At 35.8% G+C, this 13,610-nt stretch overlaps 1 protein-coding gene across 1 annotated transcript; it reads left to right on the forward strand.

Moving 5' to 3' along the window:
* The first annotated feature begins 860 nt into the window (after nucleotides 1-860).
* Nucleotides 861-13,306, forward strand: LOC110786090 (uncharacterized). The gene is made up of 19 exons (XM_021990605.2): nucleotides 861-1,253; nucleotides 1,703-1,784; nucleotides 1,872-1,947; nucleotides 2,057-2,142; nucleotides 2,229-2,305; nucleotides 3,505-3,561; nucleotides 3,764-3,876; nucleotides 4,489-4,568; nucleotides 5,059-5,145; nucleotides 6,307-6,387; nucleotides 7,082-7,243; nucleotides 7,352-7,501; nucleotides 9,459-9,513; nucleotides 9,622-9,737; nucleotides 10,168-10,248; nucleotides 10,996-11,133; nucleotides 11,640-11,720; nucleotides 12,257-12,310; nucleotides 12,783-13,306. The coding sequence occupies exons 1-19, from the start codon at nucleotides 1,183-1,185 to the stop codon at nucleotides 12,945-12,947; spliced, it is 1,812 nt and encodes a 603-aa protein (XP_021846297.1). The 5' UTR covers nucleotides 861-1,182; the 3' UTR covers nucleotides 12,948-13,306.
* The last annotated feature ends 304 nt before the right edge of the window (nucleotides 13,307-13,610 follow it).

Consider the following 13,610-nt stretch of genomic DNA (forward strand, 5'->3'; position numbering starts at 1 on the left):
AAGATGATGCAATCGAAAAATTATTTCTCATGATAAATGATCTAGTGTGTTTGTGTAGTTGATGAACTTGATGAATGCTTTCACTTAATGCTATACATGTATCTTATCAAATATTTTGCTCAAGAAAAATCTAAACTTTTAACTATTCAATGTAGCAATCGGGGCATCGCCCGAGCCACACACTAGTTTAATATTATTACACGTGATTCATAATAGGTTAAAATTAGCAACTGGGAAAGAACTGAAACCTATCCACCCAAAACTTGTCCCGAATCCGAATTAATTTTAAGGATGAACCGGATACTAACAGCAAAAAACAATAGGTTGAGATTGTATTTAGGTACTCTTACTTTATACACGATCGTAGCATCATAATAGAATTAGGGTTCATAACGTGGGGTTTATGCAACCATACTAGTAGGTTTAGTTGTTTATAAATGTACTATGAATAAACTATAAGAAAATAAAAGTTCTTGAGTGCATAAGGTGTATAAAAAATTTATTTTACACTCGAATAATTTTTACTCTATTTTTTTTTTTTTTAACTTTTACCTAGTTATTTTGTAACTTTTAATATGTATACCCACCTTCCCATTGAGTACGAAAACTCGATATCATAGAGGTTTTGGAGGTGGGTCCCCAAATTTTAAATTTTATAAAAATAGTTAATCAAACATCAAGTATGGGGTTCAATAATTTCAAACTCATACCTAATTTCAAAATATGCTGAACCAAATACACTTTTTTCTACATAACAGGATTATTAGTTACCTTTAATGATTTAATTTTCTATTTGTCTACTTGGGCCAGGCCCAAATTTGTAGCACGGTTTCGAATATAGGCTATGCAAGTGTGAAATAAAGAATAACTGAGATCTTCTTCAACCTTCCCTCAAAAAAAAAAAAAAAAATCTTCTTCAACCTATCTTCTTCAACCTAATTTCAGTTTTCTGGCGGAAAAACTTTGATACAATCAGCAAGTTTGGTTGGGAAACGTGAATATTAGATTGAAATCTCGTTTCCCATTCGTTTCCGGGATGAATTCAGTTTCAAACACGTCTCCATTTTTCTGAAACGGTTTCGGCGGGTTCCGAAACGCGTTTCCCAGTTTCCCCGTTCCAGGACGTTTCGGAAACGGTAATTCGTGATTTTTTGGCGTTTCCGTGCTTCGTAGGATTTAAGGATGTCTAGTTTGAAGTTCTGCAACAGTTGCAGAGGACCTCGGCAAGTCGAAACAACTGATTTGGGTTATATGTGAGTTCACTTTTGCTCAATTAACCCATGCTTTTGCGTGTTTGTTTATTTCTCTGTTATAATAGCTTTTTCAAACTTTGAATTGTTCCGAAAATCAGAATCTATGTTCTTTCCTCATCAAAGTTGAAGTACATGTGTTTGGCCCTTTTTCGAATTTATTTTTCTTGATACTTAGATAATACAGTAGTATATTTATTTGTAATGCTAACATAAATTATAATGTATTTAATAGGTTTGTGTCTTATTTATGTTTTTGGATCTCTTAATTTTCCATGATACTTTGATAAATTGATAAATTTGGAGGGAAGAAAAGGGAAGTTTATGTGAAAACGGCTGAATTATGTGCGCCAAGGATGCTCCTATCTAGTTTGAGTGATATACTAGTGTATAATGGGTTGAATGGGTTTGTATTCTTATGTCTGCTTAATTTGCTCCGTTTTCCCTGTTAGATGTTGTACTTATTGTGGCAAGGTCGTTGATGAAGATATTTATTCAAATGAGCCAAGTTTTACTAAAAATGCGGCAGGGCAGGTAGGTGCTTTGTGTTTGAGGAGTTGGTTATTTTACTTTCTTTTATAATTAATTTTGGAGTCATACTGTGGTTTCCTATGTTACCAGAGTCAGATGACCGGGAATTATGTGAAGACTGTGCAAGCTGATAATGCAGTTTCACGGGAGAGGACATTAAATAGGGGTATCCTTTTCTTATTTTGTTTTTGGGAGGTTGACGTGGGGGTGTGGTTTGCAATGATCTGCATATATATGTTTGTATGATCTCAACCTCTCGTTTTCTTTTACTGCAGCATATGACTTCATTATTCACATGGCTGAGAACTTGGGTGTGGGTGGTGGAGATCAAGTAGCGCGACCAGCTGTACGATTCTATGAAGTGAGTTATACAGAATTGAGCCTGCTATTAATATCTACAATTTACTTATAATGATATGAATTGATGGGCATCCACATTTTTTAAAGATAGCTGTCGAGAAAGATTTTGTGCGGGGACGTAGAGCTGATCTGGTACGAGCTGCATGTCTGTACATTGCATGTCGGTAAGTTATCCATTTTTTTAAAATATTTATTATAATTTTGTTCTTGACATGAATCAAATTCAGCTTTGCGGTTCATCTAGCTCAGTTTTATATTGAGTTTTGGGCTCTCAATGTTTGAGTTGCTTTCTTGGAGAAATTTCTTTTAGAATGTAGGTTGGTCTGTCGATGTTTGAGTTGTATCCTTGGAGAAATTGCCTTTATAATGTAGGTTGAGTTGTCTAAAGGCTGGAGTTCTTACACTCCTTAGTGTTCTATAACCCACCATTTCTTATCCTCTGGAACACAAATTTCGAGATGTGCCATTTGGAAGCAAATTGGATGTTCACAGGGGATCGTGGCTGTTGTAAATTTGTAGGCTTAGTTGCAGGGTTATCTGTCTGTAAAGCATTGAAGTTCTTAGTTCAAGAACCGTCAGCAAATATACTGTTTTCTTATGTAAGCAGAAAGAAATGCTAAGTATTCACAACTGTCTAAGCTTCTAGTTTCACCTGGCTCCTTTCTGTCACACTATGCTCATTAATCTCTCTCCCCTTTTTCCTTCTTTGTGTCCCATTTGTGTTTTTTCTTAGTAGTAATCTGAACCTTAAGTTTAGGGATGAAAAGAAGAAAATAACTGAGTTCATCTCCCACTCTGTTCTGCCTATCATTTTTGAACGGTAACTTGAGTGTTATTTGTTATAATTCGATCACTTAAACTTGAATTGATTTCTGTTTCATCATAGAAGTTGTAGGATGGGTAGGTTCTGGCTGTTTCTTTTGAATTTAACTATCATTTTTGAAGGATTACTTAGTGTTATTTGTTACATTTCTATCGCTTAGACTTGAATGGATTACGGTCTCAATGTAAAAGTTCTAGGATTGGTAGCTTTTGGCCTTTCTTTTGAACGTGACTATCTGCGGGTCAATGATTGTCTTGTAGCTCTTCCAAGGGCTTTAGGGTTCAACAGAGAGTCGTTGTAATATTTTTCTAAATCCCCTTTGAATGCTTCAGACTTCAGTCCAGCTATACTGAACTATTTTGAGACTGATATTGATCTCAAAGTTCACTGTATCTTATTGACACGGAGGTTGAGAACTATAATTCAAGATTACTCAACATGAAATATTACATTTTCACTTTTAGACATTTTACTGTATGAATAGCATTTGTTAATAGGTGAATTATCCCTAACTTGCTGTTGGAAAATTTATATGTGCAGGGAAAACAACAAACCATTCCTTCTGATTGAATTTTCAGAGTTCTTGCGAGTTAATGTGTAAGGCTGCTATTCTCCTGCACTCATACTCCGTGCATCTGAATACATATACTTGTCTGAATGCTTGATTTAGTTTGTGTGTGCCATTTATTTTTTCCTTTCCCTCTCCTGGCAAGGCTGGCATGCATCCTTTTCGATGTTTTCATGTTAAAAAGCTCCAGGTGTCTTTTCATTTCATGTCCTATTCTAATCTGTACTACAGCTATGTGCTAGGTGCTGTATTTTTGCAGCTCTGCAAAGTATTACATCTTCAAGAACACCCAATTGTTCAAAAACCAGTGGATCCGAGTCTGTTTATTCATCGGTTTGCATATGGTATGCATTTCTTCCATTGAGTATGTTACCTGATGGTTTGTATCCTTCAGGTTGCCCCAATATCATTATTTCTTTTCTACTCAAGCTCAACCTTAAGGGCTTAATGAATTGTTAATTTAATTTATTTTCCTACTTCTCTGTTTTGTCTTAGTTGCCCCTACTCACTTTAGAGGAAAATATGACAAAGATTAGCCTAGAAGATCAGAGACTTCGATGGGGTACCGGGGGACAGACTACGGAGAATGTGATAAGTGTTTCACCATTTGGCTCCATTATCCATTTCTCATTCAAGGGCGTATTGCCTTGAATTTAGTCAATCTTTCTTAGTGCAGATTTCTTGACTGGTTGGTGGAGAAAAATATATGTAACTCAATTACCAAGTGCTTAATGTTTTAAGACCTTGATATTCTATGCATAAACATGATTAAAACATGTGCTTTTGAATCAATTTTCCTCCTTTCTTCTCTTGATACGTTTTTGATACTTGTGTGTGTAGGTGGGTGGGTTGGGGTGGGTTGGGAGGGGGTAGCGTAGCGGGGTACGGGTACTGTTACATGATTACGTCCTACATGAGAAAACAAGGTCCTCTAATATTCACTTCATTACTTACAGGTCTACTTGGGGAGGGAAACGATGATGTTAGGAAGACTGCTTTACATATTATGGCTAACATGAAGCTAAATTGGATGCAGGTATCGATATTTACTTTTTTCTCGTCACATGTATACCTTTTGTCTGTTTATTTCTGGTAATGTGAGGGAATGTTGCTTATTCACCTGTTGCAAATGTATTTTCTGTTTTCAAAACAAAATAACAATTTCTAAATTTGCTTCAGAATTGCTTCTCAAGTATTCAGTTATGTTTTTTTTATTTTTTAAATTTCTGTGGACATGTACCTTTCGACATGTTACTATCTCGTGGTTAGAAGTGAATGGGCATTTCCGTGTAGTTAAAAGTTAATTTCGGTGTATGTAATGGCTTCAGTAATGCGTACCAGTTACAGTGATTTATTTTGTTGACATTGCTCTATATTTTCCAAAATTTGTTCGTAGTCGGTAGCCAATAGGTAGGTTGAATCTTTATCATGGGTCTATGGTACTTGATAATCTTCATTTTCTATGCTTTCTTCACTTTGCTTTTCATAGTGAGATCTCTAATCCTGATAATTGCCATGACATGCAGACAGGAAGAAAACCTAGTGGCTTATGCGGGGCAGCATTATATATATCTGCACTTTCACACGGTTTCAAGTTTACAAAGACGGATATAGTGAGTGTACTTGCTTACTCCAAGTTATGTTCGTGAAATGGATTATAATAATGACACCCGCACCTATATATACTTTGTTTCTCGGCAGATTTATTCAATATTTTCTTCTTTTGGGATGGGGGGAGGTGGGGTGGTGGTGGTTAGGGGATGGAGTTGGGCAGGGGTCCTTGGAGAAACATGCAAATTGGTGCTTAACAATTAAGTATTTTTTGCTCGTAGTATATAGGAGAAAGACCTGTGCATATTTAACTTCAAATCGTAATTCTTTGAAGGCCAGAAGGGTGATCGTTAGAACAGTATTCACTATTCAGTAAAATAGTTGAAGTATGTTCATCTCTAGGGTGATTTTTACGTTTCCCTTGAGAATCTGCCTCTTTGCAGCTGAAAGAGATGGCAGCATTTTGATGATACCCTTTTTGGTAAAACTTATATTGAATATGTCCCCCAAAGCAAGACTGGTGTCTTGGTATTAGGCCCTTTCGTACTTTGAATGAAACTTTCAAGTGGCTCTATAGGTTTGCAAAAAGCATGGGATGCAACTCTATTGGCGCTGGTTTTATTTAGATGCTTGCTTGGTCATTGGTCTTGTCGTCTGCAATAATAAACAATTTTTTTTAATATTCTGTACGGTGTTGAGTATCTTAAGATAGTGTAATTAAGTCTAAAATCAGTTAGATCCTGGAACACTCGAAGCATGTGTTGACATAGGAATGGATTGAAGTGATTGTCTATTTAAGCAAACGGCTCGTTTGGTAACCGGCCATAAATGGTGTTAATGGGAATGAATTTCTATGTAAATTTGTAAGGAGAATCAATATCCATTCCCATGGTAATGCTACTTCACTCAAAATTATCTCTTTTTCTTAAATTTCCATTACCACCCATCATCATTTTGGGAGTGGTATTGGATGGGAATGCAAATTTATGAAGAAAAACACCAAGCTGGTGATAAAGTTTCATTACCATGGACATTGTGATGTTATTTTTCTTGCCAAATAACACTTAAATTTATTCTCATTCCCACCATTAATTACCGGCTACCAAACTGGCCGTAAAGGGATTGGTCCTGTAGTTTCATCCCTAGTTCAATGTACATTTTACAAAGCTTTTAAGGAAACTGATTTCTGGTCCTTCATTTACAAGATTAATTGCTCCGTGCAGGTGAAAGTTGTGCATATTTGTGAAGCCACATTGACCAAGAGGTTAATTGAATTTGAAGGAACTGAATCAGGGGGCCTTACGGTGCGTGCATATTATGCTCTTTTTTTGGGTGTATGATTTGATCGCACTTCCGATTTCATCCGCTTAAGCATTTAAACATCCAAAAGCATCGCTTTAGCGATTACATCTCCTTAATTTTTTGCTTTGTGGTCCAGTTGAAGTTGCGAAGGGGGATTTTCTCTCTCTTTTTTTGTTTTGTTTTGTGGGTTACTGTTTGGTGGAGGTAATGTAGTTACATAGTTTATTCAGAATATTCTGCAAGGATGATCAAGTACCAAAAGCCAGGCTCAGTAAGTCGGTGTTAAAGTTTCCCTTTTCTCTCCGCACTGTTCTTTCTAACCCAAGAGGGGGGTTTTATTATGGTGCTTGCATTGTTTTGAGCGGAGGAAACAACCATGGTAAACACATATCTTTTCTAGGGTTTATCCTTCCACCGGCTTGTGCTTTTCGTTAGTTAGGCCTTTTCCTCATTGCTCTTGGTGTTTTATTCAATTAAAATAACTAAGTGCTAGCCTAACATTTGCCAAAATTTATGGATATGGTTAAAGTTGGATCAAGACCAGAGGTTTGGTAGCTAGAAGGAAACCACCCTGTTTATAACGTTTGCTATTTGGGGTGCTGTGTAATAACGTTGTTTAGTAGTCTTTTGCTTGTGAAGTTGTCATTTTTCTGTTCCTTGCGTAGCAGTTTGACATTGATATATACGGTGTAACAGATAGAGGAATTCGACCAAAAAGCTGAGGAGCTTGAAAGAGATTATAATGTAGTCAAACATACGAATTTTGGGGACATGACTAAAGAAGAACTACTTTGTGAACATAAGGGTAGTGGAAAGCCGCAGTTTGCTCATGGACTTTGTGAAAGTTGTTACCATGAGGTTAAATTCTACTTCCTTCAGGCTCTTGTTTAAATAAAAGCTAGTTATGTTGCTGAGCTATTTAGCTTTAGTAGTCTTAACACTGTTCACGTTGGGGGGGTTATACAGTTCCATAAAATTTCAGGAGGTCTTGATGGGGGTTTGGAACCCCCAGCTTTCCAGCGCGCTGAGAAAGAAAGAGCATTGATAGCAAGTGCAGAAATGGCTGCAGATTCTCTTTTGGAACCTGAGCTAGTGAACAGTTGTGAACACTTAAAGGTACTGCCCTCCCCCCTCCCTTTCCCCCCCCCCCCCCCAGTTTTCTTAGTTACTACCTCCGTTTCAAAATGATCTTTACACTTTCCGTTTTAGTCTGTTTCTCAATGTTCTTTACACTTTGCTTTATTCTATTTTTGGACATGAAAATGTACTACCTTACCCTTCTTACCCCACCATATTTACAATTTTTCACTCACTTTCCCTTACTTTATTCTTTTTTTTTTTCTTACACCTACCTAACTTTTTACACATTTCTCTTACTTTATTCATATTCTTTTTTTTTGGCAAATTACTTCATTCATATTCTATTATATTCAAACAACATTTCTACTTTTGTCTTAATCTTTGTGCAAATAGTAACTATAATCTTCTTTATGAAACGGAGGTAATATTTGTTTAATTTATGTATTCAATATTTAATTTTTCTATATCCTTCTTACAATGTGCTATTCTTAATGAGTGTTGATTTTATTGCTCATTGATTAAAGAAAAGCGTTAGAAGTGCAGAGTACAGAGCCTACTGCATTTAACCTTTTCCTGATATGATTATTGTATCTGAAGAAAGGGTCAGATTATGGATGTCCATTTTGTAAGAATTTAGAATATGAAACTGGAAATATATGCTTTGGACATTTGGGTAAAGAATATACTTCATCTGTTTTTTTATTAGTTGCTACATTTCTCTAGTCACGTTTGCCAATGCATAAATTCAACCTTTAAAATTTTAATTATCAATAACCAAATATTATAAAAAAATTGATATTTAATAAAATACACACTTAGACGAATATAACAAGGTCCCACATGATTATGTGAATAGTGTCCAAAGTAGAGACGAGTAGCAACTACAATAGAACTGAGGAAGTATACATTTTTTCGCTTATGAGTTTGGTAGATGTAGCAGTATTGATTTTGTGACATGATACGTGATTGAAGAGGGAAAGAGGTCCACAGCTTAAATATCTACTAATATGACCACAATCAGGACTTTTGAGCAGATCCTATCCTTGCTCCATTGCATCATTTTTAGAATTTATTAAGATCCCCCCCCCCCCTTCCCCCACCCACCCCCACCCCACCTACCGCCATCAATAGAATACCAGAAAGTAAATAAATGTTTGAAAAAATTCAATGAGACAAAATTTGAGCTAATATACATGTGAATGTGGCAACAATTTAGATGGCTTAATCTATCACGAAAGACTAGATTTGTAGGCTGATACGTTGTGTGTGCGCATGCGAGTCAGTATGTTCTTCCCAGTGATTTATACTTATTTTTTCCCTAGTTACCATTTGTTTTGTTTATTCTTAACTAAGGTGGTTGTATACCGTAGGTCAGTGCAAATCACCTTTATTTCCTATAAAATGTTACTCCATATCCATGAAAAGTTTACCATTTTGCATATCCCCCATCAAAAGTCACCCGTATCCTACTAAAGTCTCTCCAAGTACTGGTATTGATTTGACTTATATCTTAGCCTTTGTATGCAAGACAACTGATTCTGTTTATTGATCTATTTGCTTTGTTTTTTTTTTTTGAAAAGTCTATTGCTGAATTTATTATTCTATTAATAATGATAATGGTAATTCAATTCTGAATGATGATGATAGTAGTAAAACTTCTTTTCCCCTTGTCCAAATGTTATCTAGTACCTTACAAAAACTTGTTTTACATCTGTTACTTCCATCACTTATGTTGGAATATTATAAATGCTTTTCTTGAGGGTCTTTTGTAAACTCTTCAGTTCATCAGTGTATGCTGTCCATACTCCATACATATTTGGCATCCTTTAGCAGTGGCCGTTGTTGATGATTCATGAATGGTTTTCAGGACATCTTGTTGTTCCACTATGTTTTCTGGTATATGTTATAGAGATGATGTGAAAACAGATTTATAGTTACATTATATTTCTGATGATTACTACTTTTCTGCTTTGTCTGCTTTTCATTATTGTAGATGGAGAAAGAGAAAAGACTTGGTGCTGGAGAAATTGACCAAATGATGGCAGCAGGTGTCACCTTTTGGTGTTCTTTTTCTGCTTTTCAAGTCACAATTTCAAAAATTGATTGTTGCAAAAGATCTACTTTTCCCTTGAGCCTTACCTTTTATGATATATCAGGTGTCAAAGCTCAGCATAAGTCTGTAGATGATGTTGGTGAGGAAGCTGGAAAAACTGATTCCATGGGTATAGAAGGCGGTGAATCAGATAACTTTTCGGACATTGATGACGATGAGGTATAATTCATTTTATTCTGCTTATTTTCTGTGTTATGTTTGTGACTGCTGCATTGTCATTTATCTGTAGGTCACTTCTTCATTCAATTAAGCCTTTGTTTAAGCAATTTTAATATATTTTTTTGACATGAAGTATCATCTAGTACATGTAAGCTTGTAGCAGAAGGTGCAAAAGTCTGTCCTTGTTTTGTTGACCTTATGCTGCTAGATGCCTAAACAATTTGTATTCCTGGCTTGTATATTATCGTGTTAGGTGATACCCCCTTTTATATCTTCTCAACTTTAGTATCCCTGTACTTGTCAGAAAAAGTCTGCTGCTTTTGTTTAAAAAGTTGTTAAAGCTTTGAACTTGAATTCATATTGTATATAGATTCTGTCCAAGAGTCATGTCCTAACATCTTGTAATTTAATTAAAACTGTGGTTTTAAAGGTTGACGGTTACTTGAATAATGAAGAGGAGACGCACTACAAGAAGATTATCTGGGAGCAGTTGAATCGGGAATACCTTGAGGTGATACATATTTTGAAGTTGTATTTATTCCCCCCACAATTTAAAATAATACTCTGCTTTCTGGCATTTCATATATATGATGCAAGCTATTTAAAATATGGTGTGGAATGACCCTAGGATGATTTATGAGTATAATGGCATTTCAGATGTGTGTTTTATTCATCTATTTTTAACAGTAACTTATCGAATGGTTTTGCTTAAGGCATGAGCTATGTCAAATTGTCAATAAATATGACACATTGAGACAGTGTATCCATGAAAGAGTGAGCCAGAAGTTAAGATTTTTTCCAAGTCTCAGAGGAAAAGTTTCCTTTGCTGCATAGGAGATGCAATTCCTTCTAGACTTCCCGACTCTGCTTCCTTTTCTCTTGGGCATTGGTATTGGCCATTGGTCATTGGGTTCGTGGATAGGACTCGGTGATCAGACAGTCATCAAGTGGCTTTCTGTACTGTATCACTATTGGGGACACTCCACTGCTCTAGTTCAAACAGGGAAGAAGCATTCACTTAATAACATAAGGAACCCATGATAGCTTTCCCATTTCTGTGACTCTGAGATGATGTACTATAAGTTCCTGGAGTTCCAAATATCCTCCTGAATGATTAGTTGAGTAGCCTAAACTAAGATTGACCATGTTTGGAGTCTCAAATAGATGATCTTTGTTTATACGTCTTCACCTTAAAGATCGGATTCCATCCACCAGTTTTAGATTTCCAGGTGATTGATGTGGAACACCGTATGTGCAGGAACAAGCAGCTAAAGAAGCAGAAGCTGCTGCGGCGGAAGCATTGCAGCTGGCCAAGTTTGAGAAAGGGTCAGCAGAGTGGCTTGATGCCAAAAGACTAGTGGATAAAGCTGCTGCAAATTATGCAGCATCGAAAAAGGTAAATTATGTTGTTTAGTCCTCATCCTTTCCATTGATATAGGCCTAAAACTATAATAAAACAGAAGTCCTCACTTCATCTCTTGCGCCTTTTATTGTGCTCATCTGAAGCTGTCACTCTGTCAGTGTGTACTTCACATCTAGCCTAACCTGTACTAATGTCAAGGATTATTTTTGTACTGTGGAAACATATAGGAACAATGAACCCTGTGGGTAAATGTTTGCGGAGGTTCTATCTATTCTTGGTCCATCAAAGGACCAAAGGAGGAAGTATTGTTTTCCTTTCCATAGATACCAAACCACTATCCACAGGATTTTAACTTTCTGCCGTTGGAGTCATATCCTATCAGTTCTGAATAATGAATCTAAACATTATATCCAAGTTCGTCGAGAAAATATTTTGATGACAATTGGAGAGCTTTAGATTAAAGGTTATTTTATCAAACGTTTTCAACAAGTATATACAACAACTCACACAGTTACATCCTTGTAAATTCCTCTTTTCAGGGACGTCAGCAAAAAAGAGCTGCTGAAACAAAGAATCCTCAGACTGCTGCCGAAGCAGCTCATCAAATGTTGTCTAAAAAGGTATAGCTAAAAGCCATGTGTTCCTTCTTATAAGTTTGTGCTAATTTCGTCCTTTCATCTGGTGCTTTAACATATGGTCTTTGTGATACTGATTGGCACGGTTCAAATCAGCACTATCCCTTGGTATCCGTTTCTCATTTTTACTAGATGATTATCAACTTTTCTGTGGGATTACTGGGATATGATATTTCTTTGTAATAGACTGGCCTATTGGGGATGGATAGTGTAAGGGTGCATATTAGTTGTTAGAATTAGCTTGAAGAAGAAGGAAGTAGGTTTTAGACTTATAAATGCTGTATAAAGAGATCAGTGAGAGTAAAAACATGATGAACATTATTGAGAGTTTTGTTTTTGCTTTACACTTTGGGAGGCCTATCAAAAGCTTGTATTATATTTTATTTCCAGCTTTGAATGCGAGTTTCCGTCTTCCTTTAATTTTCTGCACAAATTTTCTGTTCGTAACATAGTCCACCTCTCAGTCGATCCAGATGTTGTTTGCAGTTCCTATTTGCTAATGATTTTATTGTTGGTTTCAGAGGATCAGTTCAAAGCTCAACCATGACAGATTGAAGGAATTGTTTGATGAACCTGTGAGTATTTTTCAGATTTTATTTGTAGGTCTTCAAGTACATAAAACATTGAATTCCTCCGTAGGTTATCTGATACTCCATACATCACTGTGGTTGCCTCATGGCCCTCATCTGCGCTTTATTGTGGTTTGCTATGTTTTTTATTGGCGAGGAAGAGAACGCTATGCTTTCCTATGATATGCACCATTCTTGGATGCTTTTCTTGAATTTACTGAACCCTTTTTTGATGGGCGAGAGAAATACAATTGGACCTAAATATTAATTTAACAGTGCAGATTTGGAGGTTTTTTTTTTTGTTTTCTTGTTTTTCCCCCTTCAATCTTGTACTGGTTTCTTGAAATGTGTTCCTGGAACGTTGCTATTTTGTTTTAGGGTATTTAATTGATAGTGGCGATGGACTGCAACCTTATGATTTCTGTTCCAGGATAGATATTATATGACTATGGAGTTGTTGCCTTGTTTTTCTTTGCAGGTAATTCCTGATAACGCAAAGAAGAGTCGGGTAGACACCAGTTTAGAAAAGAACAATGAGTATGAGTTGGAGACAGTTGATGAATATGAAGAGATTGGTGATGTAAACTACCAAGATGATTCATATTATAATGAAATTGATGATGGTGATGATGGTTTGTTCTGACAGCACCAGCTGCTCGCTTTAGTTTTAATGTCGAACCCTTAGGTTAGACTACAGTTTTTTTTTTTTTTTAAATATATAGATATAGCTATTGTATATTATTCTTTGCACTCTGGTCTTATTTTTCTTTTCCAGTAATAAAATATACATGTTTGGGGGAGGTTGGAATATAGGAAAGATGGGAATATAGGAAAGATGGGAGTTATATGTTACTACACAAGTCAATTCTTGTGATGTCATTGTTCATTCTTAAAAGTCTTTGCTTTACAGTCATGTACTGGTAGGAACTTGTAAAGCTCTGTATTGTCAAGTTTGTAAACAAATCACTGCATTATAAAATAATATATTATTCCTTTTCATTACTGTTGATTGTTTGAGAAAGACATTTGAGCTTAAGAGGTTACAGACAGGCTTGATTCTGCAAGTATTCCTCTGTTTTTATTTAGATATTGTGAAAGTATTCCTCTGTTTTTATTTAGTTACATCGTCACCAGTTTTGCGCTATTGACGTACTCTATTTTAACTATCTTGGGTGATTTATATGGACTATTTTAGAAAAAAAAACGATCATGTGGGATCTTGCTAGATTTATCTTAATGTATATTATCAAAATAAAGTTATATTTTTTAACTTGTTGATGATCGAAGATGGTAAAGGTTGAAGTTA

This window comes from Spinacia oleracea, chromosome 3 (assembly GCF_020520425.1).
Source record: "Spinacia oleracea cultivar Varoflay chromosome 3, BTI_SOV_V1, whole genome shotgun sequence".
Classification (NCBI taxonomy): Eukaryota; Viridiplantae; Streptophyta; class Magnoliopsida; order Caryophyllales; family Amaranthaceae; genus Spinacia; species Spinacia oleracea.